General features: G+C 39.3%; 1 protein-coding gene across 2 annotated transcripts; it reads right to left on the bottom strand.

Annotated features, from left to right (window-relative positions):
- Window positions 1-2737: 2737 nt before the first annotated feature.
- CASP3 (caspase 3) lies at window positions 2738-13827 on the bottom strand. 2 transcript variants are annotated; one of them, XM_083862250.1, is made up of 8 exons: window positions 13721-13827; window positions 9599-9735; window positions 8451-8543; window positions 8163-8287; window positions 7542-7670; window positions 5752-5927; window positions 5143-5260; window positions 2738-4063 (listed from the first exon to the last, which is right to left on the bottom strand). In XM_083862250.1, the coding sequence occupies exons 3-8, from the start codon at window positions 8522-8524 to the stop codon at window positions 3837-3839; spliced, it is 849 nt and encodes a 282-aa protein (XP_083718376.1). In that variant the 5' UTR covers window positions 8525-8543; window positions 9599-9735; window positions 13721-13827; the 3' UTR covers window positions 2738-3836. The 2 variants fall into 2 exon arrangements, with proteins under 2 accessions (XP_083718376.1, XP_083718377.1); XM_083862251.1 differs by lacking the exon at window positions 13721-13827 and adding an exon at window positions 12957-12978.

Below are 13827 nucleotides of genomic sequence, written 5' to 3'. Positions count from 1 at the left end.
TATTCCTCAAATGTAGTTTGAATCTACCCTTTTATAGTTTAAAACCATGATCCTTTGTCCTATTGCAACAGGCCCTGCTAAAAACTCTGTCACTATAGCCCCCTTTAGATACTGATTTGCTGCTCTAAGGTCTCCCTGGTGCCATCTCTTCCCCAGACTGAGCAACCCCAAATTTGTATTTTGAGTAAGTTCCACAGGTTTTCTTATGGAGCAGAGTACTAAAAGTGTGGATTTTGTTCTCAAGGAAAGACTGTTTCCATGGGGCTCACAAGCATTAGTGACTGATTTGCCTTTTTTTTCTTTTAACAAACTCATATTTGAAACGGGTACACTCACAGGCTGTTATAGGAAGAAGGTAGACTGTCTACATTCAAAATAAGGATTTGCTTAGCCAGAAGGGAGTATCTGGCCTGCTGGAAACCAGACAGCATAAGTTGCTTCTCCAGTTTCAGCCTGGGTCTTTTACTTTCTTCCTTCTTCCATTGCTTAACATTAAATGTGTTTATTCAAAAAATAATTTGGTGTTGGTTTTATTGGTTTGGTGGTGTTTTTTTTTTTTTTTGGTTGGTTTTTGTTTTGTTTTACTAGAAAACAGTAAAAATTGTTAGGTATCTCATATGCCATCTTACTTAACTTCCTAACAGATTTTTGAAAAGTTTGTGGTTCTGTTGGCTTTTCAAGTCAGCAAAATCCTAATGTCGGACTTCTTAAAAGCCATCTGGACACGATTTAACTGGTGACCCAGGTTGGAAACTGCAGCCACACTTGGCATGAAAGGTCTCCCTCATGGAAGTGATGAACTGTTTCTACCAGGGTATTACATTCACTTTCATGAAAGAGCTTTCACTCAGCCTTTCACCTGACTTGGTTTGGGAAGGAGGTCTGGTGAGCTAGTGAGATCATGGATAATTAGGAAAATGTGATCCAGTAAAGAGGTTGAATCTGGGTAAAGAGGTAGTGGGATGAAAGATTATTATAAATAGAGTGTTTAGGAAAGACATGAGAAAAATAGGAGAGACAAGCAAGACATGAGAAAAAAGGATATCACCTCTCCCTCTGCCTTCTCCAACAGGCTGCGTCTCTACAAGCAAGTCCTACAGTCTGGAACTCCATCCCTCAGAAGTGTCTAGATGCGTCCTTGGCATCGTGAAGGAATCTACTGACTTGGAGTAAAAAGTGGCTCTTGTCCTAAAAGGACTCGATGGGAATACCTCATTTCCTAAGCCCTACCTCTAGTAAATGTTTGGTGCTCGGAGTATAGAAATTACTGTATAAATAGTAATAAATTCTCTTGCTTTCCAACTAGTCTTCAGAGATCAGAGGGGCTGGGTGGGGCTAGGTTTAATTTCTGATTATAACCAATTCAGCAGTGTAAGTCTGGCTGTGTTCAGCAAGATCTCTTATGCACAATGTAGGCTACACTCGAAGTCTGGTCTCAGTCATGACCAGACGTTAACAAATGGTGCAGTTTATTGGAGCAACAGGCAATCTAACAGGTTTTTGTTACAATGCCAGTGATAAATTCACTAGACCTACATAATCTACGAGAGAGTACAGCACTATGTATAAGTGTTTCCAGGTACGCTCTGGTGCAAGTGGAAATCTTACCAGAGATGTCTCTGCTTTAGGGAAGAGAGAGGAACAAGCCCATCAGCTTGTCTGCATGGTGGTCACATTCTCATCCTCTGCCATGGAGGATTTCAAATACTTTTGGGAGAAGTGAAGGTGAGACTCTAGTCAAGTATTCTGTTATTGTCATCACAAACAATGGGGTGGTGCAGCCACTTTATGTATAAAGAGTAATACGATAGAGAGAGTTGCAGAGAGACTATAAAGGCTGTGGGTCATGCCCAGGGTGGAACATGTACTATCAGTTCCTCTTTCATCTGGCTAGTTGCAGAGCTAAGGTAAGATTAATGATAACCCCTCAACCCCCATCACCAGGCCATCATGCCCACTGAAATCCCTCCAGCACGTATTTCATGGCATACCTCAGAAAATCCCTTTATCATGTATCCCACAATGTACGCAGGCCTCATTCCTCCAACTGGCTACGTGTAGCCTAGCTTTGGTTTTGTTTTGCTCTATTTTAAGGACCATTGGAAAAGCTGTACAATAATTTTCCTTTAAAGGAAGACAAATTAAGACTTATTAAATCTAAAGGAAGAGCAAACTCTGTGACAAGAGTTTTTCCCAGCAAAATAACTCAGAACTCAAGGAACATCCCTATGCCCCATTACTCTGAAGCAGATGGAGAGAAGTCGTGTCAGTAATTTACAACATATAACCTTGCAAATGCTTGTTGTAATTCACAATCTACAAGAAAAGGAGGCCTATTTAATTATTCAACAGGAGTATGGACAAGAATCTGCCCAGAACTGAAAGTTCAATGAGTTAAAATACACCAACCCTCTCTCATAGAACATATCTGTAAGAGAGACACAATTGCTCTTATCCAGCAGGCAGTCATCAGGGAACTCATCTACAATATTTAAAACTGCCTCCTCTGCATCCCTTTTGAACCTGCATTTCCCAGTCTCAGTCACTACTGTACTACCAAGCTATACAATGGCATACAATGCTCTAAAGTGGATTCTTTTCAATTTCAGGTGGTAAGACTGATGAGGGAGAAAAAAGAACAATAGTAATTTGAGGAAAAAAAGGATATTATTAGAGTTAAAATTAATCTGTGAAAGCTATCAGATCCTAAACAAATAAAACACGTAGAAAAGCATGATACAATCTAGGAAACAGCATTTAATTAAAAAACACCCAAGTATGAAATGCCTCTGGAAGTGAACATCAATTTGCCAACATTGTTTTTGCTACATAATTTTAAAAGAGTTTCAAGTCTTGTTTTGCAAGCACCAATATTAATTTCATATTCTGTCTTCCACTGATCTTAAAAAGACTGCTACAAGTTGAGACATCAGCAAAAGTGTTTTGCAATTTTGTAAGTCTTTTCACAAAATTCAGAGTCAAGAGATATAAATTTAGTATTTGTTAACATATTTTAGCTAAAGTTTGTAATTAACTCAGTGGAATTAGCGTTATGAAGTGAAATTTCTCCAGCAGACTATTCAGAATGCAGACTTCCTTTTGCACTGACTCTTATAGCCCCAAATACACCTCAACAGCTCCACCCTTGAGGAGCTGCAGAAAGAGACATTTTGGAAGACTGGTCCCTTTGGGCACTCAGCTTCAAGGTCAGAACACAAAATTTATTTTGAAACAGCTACCATGTTATATCTAATATTCCATACACAAAGTTATTAAATTATCAGGAATTATCAGGAAAAACTGACTGTACACTAAACATGCTTTGCAATTGTATGTAAAAATATGAAATGGCTGTTTTCCACAGTTTATGCCCAAAAGTGTAAAAATAGTTTAGGTTAGTTTATAACCTAAACTTCAAAAACTTGAGTTAAGAAGAAATGTGTGACAACACTACTATCATATTACCATCACTGACACTCTGAATGTTCTTTGTAAGATATGAAACCAAACTATTTGCAAGAACTGTTTCTTTCCTCTGCCCCTTCAGCAGAGTGAAATGTCGCACCAAATAGCTGCAATAAATGATCTGATCTTTCAGTCTTCCCTTCCTAATTTTTTGTGATACTCAAAGCACTACTTTCAAATCTGCTTCAGTGACTCAGCTTTGCATTTCTACACAGCCATACTGTTTTACTTCTAACAACAGACATATATCTAACTTTGAGACACTTCATTGTGTCATACACAGTAGTGAACAGTTATTCAGATTTAAAAGTGGTATTTTGTACTAATATAGCATATAAAATGCAGATAAAAACAGGAAGAGAAAAATTATTTTAGGAAGGGAAATAAAATTCTTTGGTGAGCATGGAGACAATACATGGGATCTGTTTCTTTGCATTGAAATCTTGTCGAGTTGAGCAAGACTCATACTCCGCCACTCTGCGATTGACACGAGTTAAAATCTGCATGAGTTCAAGTTTCGTTGCATGTTCCTTCAGCATTTTACACAGTGACTGAATAAACCATGAGCCTTCAGCTGAATTCCTCCAGGAGTAATAGCCTGTGGAAGAGAGCAGTGTCAAAGTGATCAGATGGAGAAGCCTTTGATACAGGACAGGTCAGCAATTAGGAGAACAGTGCATTGTTTCCAATAGCAATCAATGTTTTAAAATAAAAACAAACCCACCCAATGTTGTTGGTTACAACATTTAGATTTTATAATCTCCACAAGTTTCAACTTAATTTTCCTGTCTTTTGATTTTCTTCCTACTTAAGGTTTTCTTAAATTATAAAAAATTACAGGATTAGAAAAAAAATTATTTTTTGCTGCAGCAATCTTAGTCATTAACCACTTACTACTTTCCATGGGGTACCTGAATACAAAGAAGAGGTGACAGTACAGATAGAAAATGGGTTTCAGTGTCACTAGTTTCACTAGTGTCACGAATATGTGCAGAATTGAAGAAGACTGAACCTAAGTGGAAATGTACAGGATATATGAAGGGCTCTGCCACTACCGATTTTGCTTGCAATGCAACACAAATACAGTCGCTAGACAAATAACATGCTGGTACTTATCATCCACTTCTGTATATCTGATTGGTTTTTTCTCTCAGAACAATATCTTTTTCTCTTGCTGTAAATTATTTGCACAATTCAAATTAACTGAATTTCCAGCAGATGAGCATTTGAGGATTTGCTTGTGAGGATATATTCAGGGTTTATTAGGGGTTTTGGAGGAACTGAGAATACCAACTACCTCAAAAAGAAGTCAAGTCAAATTTAAAAAAATGACTGAGGGAAGTAAATACATATTTCTATGAAAGAGTGTATTGGGTCTGGCTCAGCAGGAGTTAATTTTCCCACAGCAGCCCTCACAGTGCTGTGCTCTGCCTTGGTAGCTGGAAAAGTGTTGACAACACCCCAGTGCTTTGGCTACTGCTGGGCAGTGCTGCCTCCCCAGCATTCCCCTGACCAAGGGGCTGGGACTGGGCACACTGTGAGGGGACACAACTAGGACAGCTGACCCAAACCGACCAAAGGGACATTCCATACAAGGGAAGTCATCTACTGACTGGGTGCAACTCCAAGTTGTAATTTATAGCATGAGTACAGGCTGGCATGGATACAGTCCCTCACCTGGAGCTGTAGAGTAGGCATACAGGAAGTCTGCCTCTACAGGTATTTTCTGACACATTGTTTCCTCTGATCCACTGTCTGTCTCAATACCAGAATCCAATTCTGTCCCTCTACAAGCCTATTTGGTAGAAAGAAGAATGGAAAATAATATTAAAATAGAAAAATAAAGGCAGTGATCATTATAAAAACATTGGTATTTTGTGTTTTAAAAATTACAATATCACGGTTTAAAATTTGCAAAAATAACAAGAATTTATGCATCACATTTCCATTAGACAGAAGAAAAGTAGTAACATTTGTTTAAGTCAACTACATAGTTTGGGTAAGATAGACATTCATTTGAAAGTGCACTCAGAAACTCATTAAAATATTACCTAAGATTTTATTAAATATATAGAATAAATGCAATTTCAGCTGTTATAAATACAGCCTACCTAACAGGGAAAATTGTGCTACTTTAGACCTGAAGAGAATCTTACTCTGAAAGCAATTGCATTCAAATCTGTATTAGAAAGGATTAACTTTTTGCACTAATAATTAGTGGGACATTGTACTTTTTTTTTTTAACTATCTGGCTGATTTGATGATCATTGTTCAGCTGTACATCACCTGAATGAAAAAGAGCTTGGGTTTTCCTGCTAAACTTCTGCACTTGTCACCTCTGAAAAGGCTTGTTAGTAATTTCAGTTCAAGAGGCCCATCTGTACCGTAGATCAACCCTTCTTCACCATGGCTTAGCAACACGCAAACAAAACTGCTCCGCTTGCTGTGATCTTCTTCAGAAACTTGAAAGAAAAAAAGAATTACCTTAACTTCTTGTACTCTCTGAACATTCTGAAACATTCATTTGATCCCATGTCACAGAAGTCTTTAAGAACTAATTCGCATGTTTAGAAACATCCCAAGAGTTTTCACTTCCGAACAGAAGCTTGCCTACTTTACTTCAGGTTAGGCACAGAAAACCCCAAATGTACTAAATGTAGCATGAGAATTATTGCTGCTCCTGCAGCACACTTCTCTCCCACCACTTTTTACCTGTAGTGAGGTCTAGAAGGATTTTTGAATCCTCTTAATTTCATACTTAGTTATTTAAGCTTGATATAAAGTGTTTGTAGTTTTATACTTTTTTTCATCTTGTGGTATACAAATAGCATAGAATTCATATTCTCCAATGTCTTTTGTTGCCTGACATTGTGGGAAATGTACTTGAGAACCAAGATGATATTTTGGAACTTATGAAAAAATACAAACAAAGTTAAGAAAAAGGATCCAAAACAAATTATGAGTGGTAACTCAAAAAGATGCAAGAGTTTGTAGATGAAAAATGAAAACAGTCCCTAAATCTGAAGTCTTATTTTTTAATGCTTAGCAAAACACTAAACTTCTGTTCTGGAAGAAATGAATTGTTGCAGCTTCATTCAAGTGATGTACACTCAGGCATTTCTACAATTTATGGACAAGCACTGCATTTAGAAGAGTTACATCTTCAGCTACTGTCAACAGACCAGCTGCAGCAATACTAATGAATTAACCATGCGTGGGAACATTTTCTGGCATAAACATTAACTGGCACAAAAGAACCTACATCTATGTTAGCAAACAGCTTCATTAAAAAAAAAAAACAAAACAACCAAAACAAAACCAAACCCATAAACTAACAAACACCAAACACAAAAACCAAGCCCAGGATTGCTGCAGGAATTGCTGTTGGGAATAGTCACTGGAACACTGTCACTGTTAAAGTATGACCTGTAACAGTCTGGGAGAGCACTAGTGGGCATGAGTCCCAGTCACAGCAGAGAACCTTCCAACAGTTAACTAGAATGGCCTCTGTTCCAGGGCTACTGATACCTCCAGGCATCTACCTCTAGGTGTAGCCAAGTCCAAACAAAGCAAGACTAACACAGTAGCATAAACCTCTCACTTGAGAGAAGGGTGTTTTGTTTCACAAGTTAAACAAAATGTGAGTTGTTTATCCAAAAGAAAATTCAGTCCACACACCTGCAGTTCTGGTCCCTCAACCAGTACCCCTCTTTGGGCCACACCACTAAGCACAGAACCCCTCTACCAAATCTAACAGTTTTCTTTCCAACTCACAGAGCTTCAGTGATCCTAGGGTCAGAATATAAATCAGTCTGCATTTAAGTTTCAGCCTTTTTTCCATCCTTCTTTAGAAGATGAGAAAGGATACGGAGACAACAGTCACGGCACAAAAGATGGAGAGACAGCTAAGATGAATAAACATAGAAACTATGATGTACATGTTATCCTTAGCAATGAATCACGAGAAGGTGTGAAATATCATCTAAAAGAACCCAGAAAGAAGAGATGTGAAGGCTAGAGACATATTTGGAAACAGTGGTTGACATAATGCACACACTAAACATGTAATAACTTACCATTTTTCAATAGGTTAAAAATGTCCTGACATGAGAGATCATTGTTGATCTTTATTTTATATCCCAACTTCATAAAAACATCTCTGACACTTACAGCATCTGCATCTGTACCAGAACGGGGCGACATCCCTATACACAAGAGAAATGTGTTATTTTTTTTATATTATATAGATGGCATGGTCTGAGCCGATTTTTTTTCTTGTTTACAGCTGTATCAGTCTGTAATATTCCATTATTCCAGATCCACTCTAGCAGAGAAAACATTGCACTGTTACATGGACATACCATCTCCCATCCTCTGCACCTGTATTGTAGATTTATCTGTATCTTATTTTTATATCTACTTATCTATTAAAGGACATAAGGAGAATTTCATTTGCAAAATAGGAATCATGACTTAAAGGTAAGACAGATTTGTACTGCTGATCAATTTTCCTCCTCATTACTGCTATACCCTAATATGTTCCTTCTATGCATATTTGGAAGAATGGACTGAAATGAATTATACCCATTGACTTAATTTTAGATTGCAATCGAAACTGCATATTTAATTTTGAAAAATAACACACGTCACTAATTTCTCTAAATTAAGGAAAAAAGTCAAAAATTTGTGAGTGGTACCGGTATGCCTGTGGAAGTTCTTATTGTTTATTATTACACATTCCCCCATCTCTGGATAATCCATTCTGTAACTGTAGTCTGGCAGAATTCCAGAGTCCATAGACTTGCTAGCAGGTAGGTTCTTTCTGTATAGAAATCAGACAAAATTTAGGTGTTAATTTCTCATCTCTCTTTTCAAAATAATGACAATATATGATATAAAGGATTGATTGTGCCCATAGAATCCTTTAGACATACACTGTTGACCAGACTTAAATTGAAGATTTAAACCAAAGGTACCTCACTTACCCTTTAAAACCTGGAATAGATCTTGCATCTGCCAGATCTTCTCCCAAATGTGGTCCATCTCCTATGTCTGTCATTATTGCTTTCAACTATCAGCTTGAAAATACAAGAAAATAGAAGTATTGTGACAGTTCACGGAATAACTTTAGCCTAGGATATTAGTAGGCAAAAAAAAAATAAATCTGAGTAATCCCTACACATATTATATTCTAAAGAAGAACATGAAATATTTTTCTAAATTATTGCCTTCTCTGGGAAAAAGTCTGCAGATCCCTCTGACCAAATCATTGAAAAGTCCTACAAAAAGCAAAGTATGAGACAAACAAATCAAAAACAATCTTTAAAATATTGCAATGTCCCCACATGCATTAGAAATTAGGAACCAAAATCAAATAATACAAATTATTAGAGATGTGTAAAGACTAACATAGATTAGAAATTGGGTCATAGTAGTTTGAGAAATGAGTAATTTCTCTGCGTTCCATTCCAACTGGTGTATGTGAGGCAACTGCAATAGTACTAAAATAAAACCACAACAATAATAATAGTTTAAAACAGCTGATAAAACGAACCCTACACAGTGTGCTATTTACTTTTATGAGAACACAGGCCAATAAATTATAATGGCTACCAAATCAGAAATCAATTTAGAAGCATTAAACCTCCTCCATGGTTATTTTGTGTGTACTCACAGAACATACTACCAAAAGTTACCCTAAATTCAAGTTTCAGAAAACAACTATGCATCATAAATTTAAACAACCAGATAGGACAATGTAATAAATGCTTAGACATGCTGAGACCTCAAGAAGGCCAAATGAGGCATTACAAGGCAAGAATTTTACAAGAACTTTAGCAGATATATTTATGGTAAATAAGAAGGTGTAAGTAACCAGACCGAGTAGCAAATTTGCTGGTCAGATATGATGAAGATTCTTATTAAAGGCTTAAGTTCTTTGGGGCAAACTATATCTGCCATCTTACATAATGACATTATTATTATATTAAGTCTCAACTTTGTATCTACACTCTTGTTAGTACAACACAAACACACATTTTTGTGGCAATAATTACTGCTGATAATTAGAAGCACTAATTTGTTTAGGTATAACCTTCTTTCTTAACTTCTTTCTAGAAAGATATTTACTTACATTTTTAGTGGCTTCAAAAGACCTTCAATGTTACTCTGAATATTATTTCAGAGCACTGATGTAATTAAATCTTCTTCTTCACCAAATTATTCCAGACTTGACAACTGTATTATGTAATGCAGCAAACAGGAAATTTCCTGAAAATCAAATTACCAAAGTATTTAATAAACTTGGTATTTTAGAAATAAAATTTCTAAAATACATTTTATCATTATGTTTTAGAAAATTACTTTAAAGACAGTATCATGGGGTACAAACTAAATCTACAATGCAGAACTTAGCACCTAGACTGCCTAGCACCTTGATCTGGATTCATTCATCCTAACTTCGAAGTTTATTTCCTTAGAAGTACCCTGTAGGAAGAGAAAGGCAAGCATTCAAGTACCTATGACCTGTGGCATGGCAGTGATCCAAGCCTACACCCTCTGGCAGGGAACATTAGCACTTGCAGCAAAGTCTACTCTACAGCGACAACTGGTGTGTGCACCCAGCTCTAACTGAAGAGCAGGGCTCCTGATCCCCAGAACTGGAAGGAACAGCCTTCACTGACAAGGATGCTGTAAGTTCTCCTGCTCCAGCACAGCCCAGCTTCAGGAGTTTCTATGACTTTTTCAACCATCCCTACTACAATCATCCTTGGCTTTGGCTCTCAGCTTTCCTGAGCTCTCAGCCTGGGCAAAATTGGTTGGGAAACATCCAAGCAGACCTACCCACCATTCTGATGCATCTCATACTGTTCCTTCTCCTGGAGAAGAACTACGTGCAAGAGCACAACCCAAATCCTTCAGTGTGGCTGGGATTAATAAGAAAGACGGGGAAATGGTTAACTTCCTTCATCTGTTCTTTGTCTGACAACAGTAATAAACAGCCACACCATATAAAAAAGCACAGCATCACGTGCCAAGTCTATTATCAAAACCAGCTAGCAGGTGTTCTGACAGCAGTGCAGCCATGCCAGCACAGAAATCAACTTCTGCTAAACCCCAGGTGTTTATCCCAGCTGTCTGGCACTGTGAAGTTCTGCAGTCCCAGTGCTGCAAGTGCATGAAGGAGAGAGTGTAAACTAGTAAATATGTACTTACATCAGCTGTGGCCAGCTTCTGCCTATCAGATGAGCCACCTGCAAACAGCTACCTGGAGAAAGACTCAGCCAAAGTACAGAGAAAGCTAACACTCTGGCCAACAGCCGAACCCCTGGAACCACAAGGGAGGGGAAGTGGCTCAGAAGGCTGCCCTGGGTCCACATCAGCTGTGCTCCAATGAAACTGCTGAACAGCAGCAGGTTTAACTAAGCAAACTGCAGACCCAGCTGCCTGCGAGCACTGAATGCTTCTTACAACACAAATGTTAAGGCAGGATGCAAACACGAAGAGAGATCTTCAACATTTAATTGACCTTAAAGTAAGACTTATCTCCTTGACCCTTTTGCAACCTTAAGATTCAAAACTCTAAAACTGCTGTCCTTGATCCAGCACCAAAGACACAATGCAATTGGAAGCAGTAGCTAGCAAAACGTACAATTATAACAAACTATATTGGTTTCTTTCTGAAAAATGTAAAACACAACTTGTAATACCGTGTCATAAAAATATTTCTTACTAAGGCCTCTGCAAGCCTAGTTCACAGCCTTCAGTTTCAATTGTTTAATGAAGTGTTAGAGCTTCCTGCTTTCTACTTCATAACAATTTGAGCTTGCCTGAGAGACTTTACAGAAGCTATAGAGATTGTCTAGAAAAACTGGTTATAACACGTTAAGTATTTGAAATTTGCATGGTTTATCTTCCGAACAGAATCGGTAACTCACTTTTAATATCCATCAATCCCTGAGCACCCTCAGGCACCAAGTCACCCGCACTTCTTTAAGAACAAAAGACACCCACAAAGAGATAGACAGCTCTTTTGTTGCTAGGCGCTCTGTGAACCAGCAGGGTATTTTTGTGCTCTAAAGCACCGGTCAGGGTAGCAACAGTGCTCTCGGGAGGATGCTGCTGATTCTAACAGGCCACTAAGAATTGCCTCATCTTGCTTTAGCTAATGCAGTGATGCCATGCATTTCCCTGTGGAAGATGATCTCATCCTGCTGGGGGGAGGTGTGGGGGGAAGAAATCAAGGCAGGGCTTTAAACATTTATTACAAATTTTTATTCTGCTCTTTGATATTATTTTCTATGAAAGCTTAGAAAAAACGATGTAAGGAAATAAAAAAAAATGTTCTTGAAAAGAGCAACAGCATTTTTACGATCTAGCAAAATATATTCTGTAGATTTTAGGAAGCTTATTTTACAATATTTTATCTGAAAAGATACTTTTTAATAAAAAAATCCCACATATGAGACAGAGACAGCAAATATAAAGATGATGCTGCAATGATCACTATATATACTAAGTGGTAAAAAATGAAGTGGCTCAAAAAGATCCAAAGATATGCTCTGCAAGCTACCAAAAAACAACCGATGTCTCTCTGTATAGCAATAAGAGTAAAAATATTTTTCCCCTACATAAATGCAGTTGTTCCAATGCTTTTCTTTTGATAAGAAAAAAATAAATAAAACCACTTTTCAGCCTGGATTTACTTATTCTACCTGGACCTAGTGAAAATAAATTCACATCATCATGTGCCACCACTGTCATAAAAAGCCACCAGGTTTCTCTTTAAAGCATTATTTTTTTGAAATGAGAACCAACAAGGGAAATGAATGGTATAGTGATAAAAATAATACCAAAGCTTCTCAGACAGGGGAAAGCAAATAACTAAACTGTCTTTAGTTACCAACTGGATCCTGAAATATGCAAACATATGTTCAGTATCTATCTGCTGCTACAAAGCAATGAATGTAGCCCTACTAAAACACATGTTCAAAACAGACATCAGTATCGTAAAACATCTCCTTAAAGATTAGAAAAGGGCAGTTTTCCACCTGACATGACTGCAAGAGAAAATGCCAAGCATTCAAAGAAGCATTCATGATCATATGATACTAATGAAGATATGTGAATTAAAAAAATTCCACTCTACGATGTATAATGCGAAACAATAATTATCTGACTAATTACATAAGGAAAATATAGAAGCTGACTCTATGAAAAAAACGAAAAACATTTGAAATATACCATTATATTTTCTGTGTGACACTATGGCCCTACTCAATACTGCTCCCACAGATGGGAGCAGGCCCACACTGAGACAGCTCTTCCATCACTTCTGGTCTGGATGTAGCTGCTGGAAAGCCCTGACACTGGGCCAGCAGTCTGATCTTATAAAAGCAAACAGACTTTCAGGTACTCGGCATGAAGGTGTAAATCAGCTGGAATTGCTCCGAGTGTAGATGGGAGCCCTGAGTGATTAATTCTCCCGTTACCTGTTAATCACATCACCCCCGCTATGAGCAGCAGCCCTATCACTTCCTTAAGGGCACGGCTGTGTTAGTTTGAACCCTACACCCGACAAGCAGAGACACCTGAGGGAGAGAACAATGAGTTACAGGGAAAGCCTACAGATGGGCAATTCTGTCCTTCAACAGGCTAGAACAGGGAACAGGCAGACACAGCACCCCTCGGGCAGGGCCTTGTACCTGCCCTCAAAAGTTCCCCCAGCGCTGCCAGGGGCCCGAGCTCGCCTTTCACCACCACAGACAAGGGTTAACGCGCTTTGTTCTGGGAGAACCCAACACAGATTCTGACCCCACGTTTCCGGTTCATTAATGCTCCACCGAGGGGTCACCAGAGAGCGGCTCAGAATTAAAGCGCCCCCTCTTTTTTTTTCTTCTTAGTCTTCTTTTTGTTCTCTATTTCAGCAGCTGCTCCACAAAGATAGGCTGAAAGGGAACAAACTAGCTACCTTAAGGCTCCGGAAAGCTGAGGAGAGGAGCGGAGCGGAGCAAGGCCGGGCCCATCCGCCCCGCCACCGCCGCCCGCCGGGCCTGGGGCCGGGCCCCGCCGGGGGAGCGGTAAGCCCAGCCGGGCCGCCCCGGGGAAACGCGGCTCCCCCCCCGGCTCTCCGCAGCCCAACTCCCCCGGGAGAGACGCGGCCCGCCACGCGGACCTGGAAACCCACAGCCCGGTCCCCGCCCCTGCCCCGCTTTGTTCGGCCCCGGCGCATCCCGGCACCACCGCCGCCACCCACCGGCTTCTCCGCCCGCCTGCTCGCTCCGCCGGCACCGCGCTCCGAGCGGCGTCCCCCGCGCCTGGCTCCGCGGAGCTCTGCCCAGGGTGAAGACAGCCCCGCCGTGC

The sequence above is a fragment of the Zosterops lateralis genome (assembly GCF_965231275.1).
Source record: "Zosterops lateralis genome assembly, chromosome: 5".
Taxonomy (NCBI): domain Eukaryota; kingdom Metazoa; phylum Chordata; class Aves; order Passeriformes; family Zosteropidae; genus Zosterops; species Zosterops lateralis.
The sequence above is the reverse complement of the archived record's forward strand: the minus strand, read 5'-3'. Positions and strand labels throughout refer to the sequence as shown.

Bases quoted from the DNA above. Each gene is read 5' to 3' on its own strand.
- CASP3 (XM_083862250.1), bottom strand. From the start codon at position 8,524: ATGACAGACATAGGAGATGGACCACATTTGGGAGAAGATCTGGCAGAT. The intron at 5,261-5,751 runs GTGATGTACAGC...TCTACCAAATAG, and splicing joins CCAAGCTCTTTTTCATTCAG to GCTTGTAGAGGGACAGAATT. The intron at 4,064-5,142 runs GTGAGGGACTGT...TCTCTTCCACAG, and splicing joins TGCCTACTCTACAGCTCCAG to GCTATTACTCCTGGAGGAAT.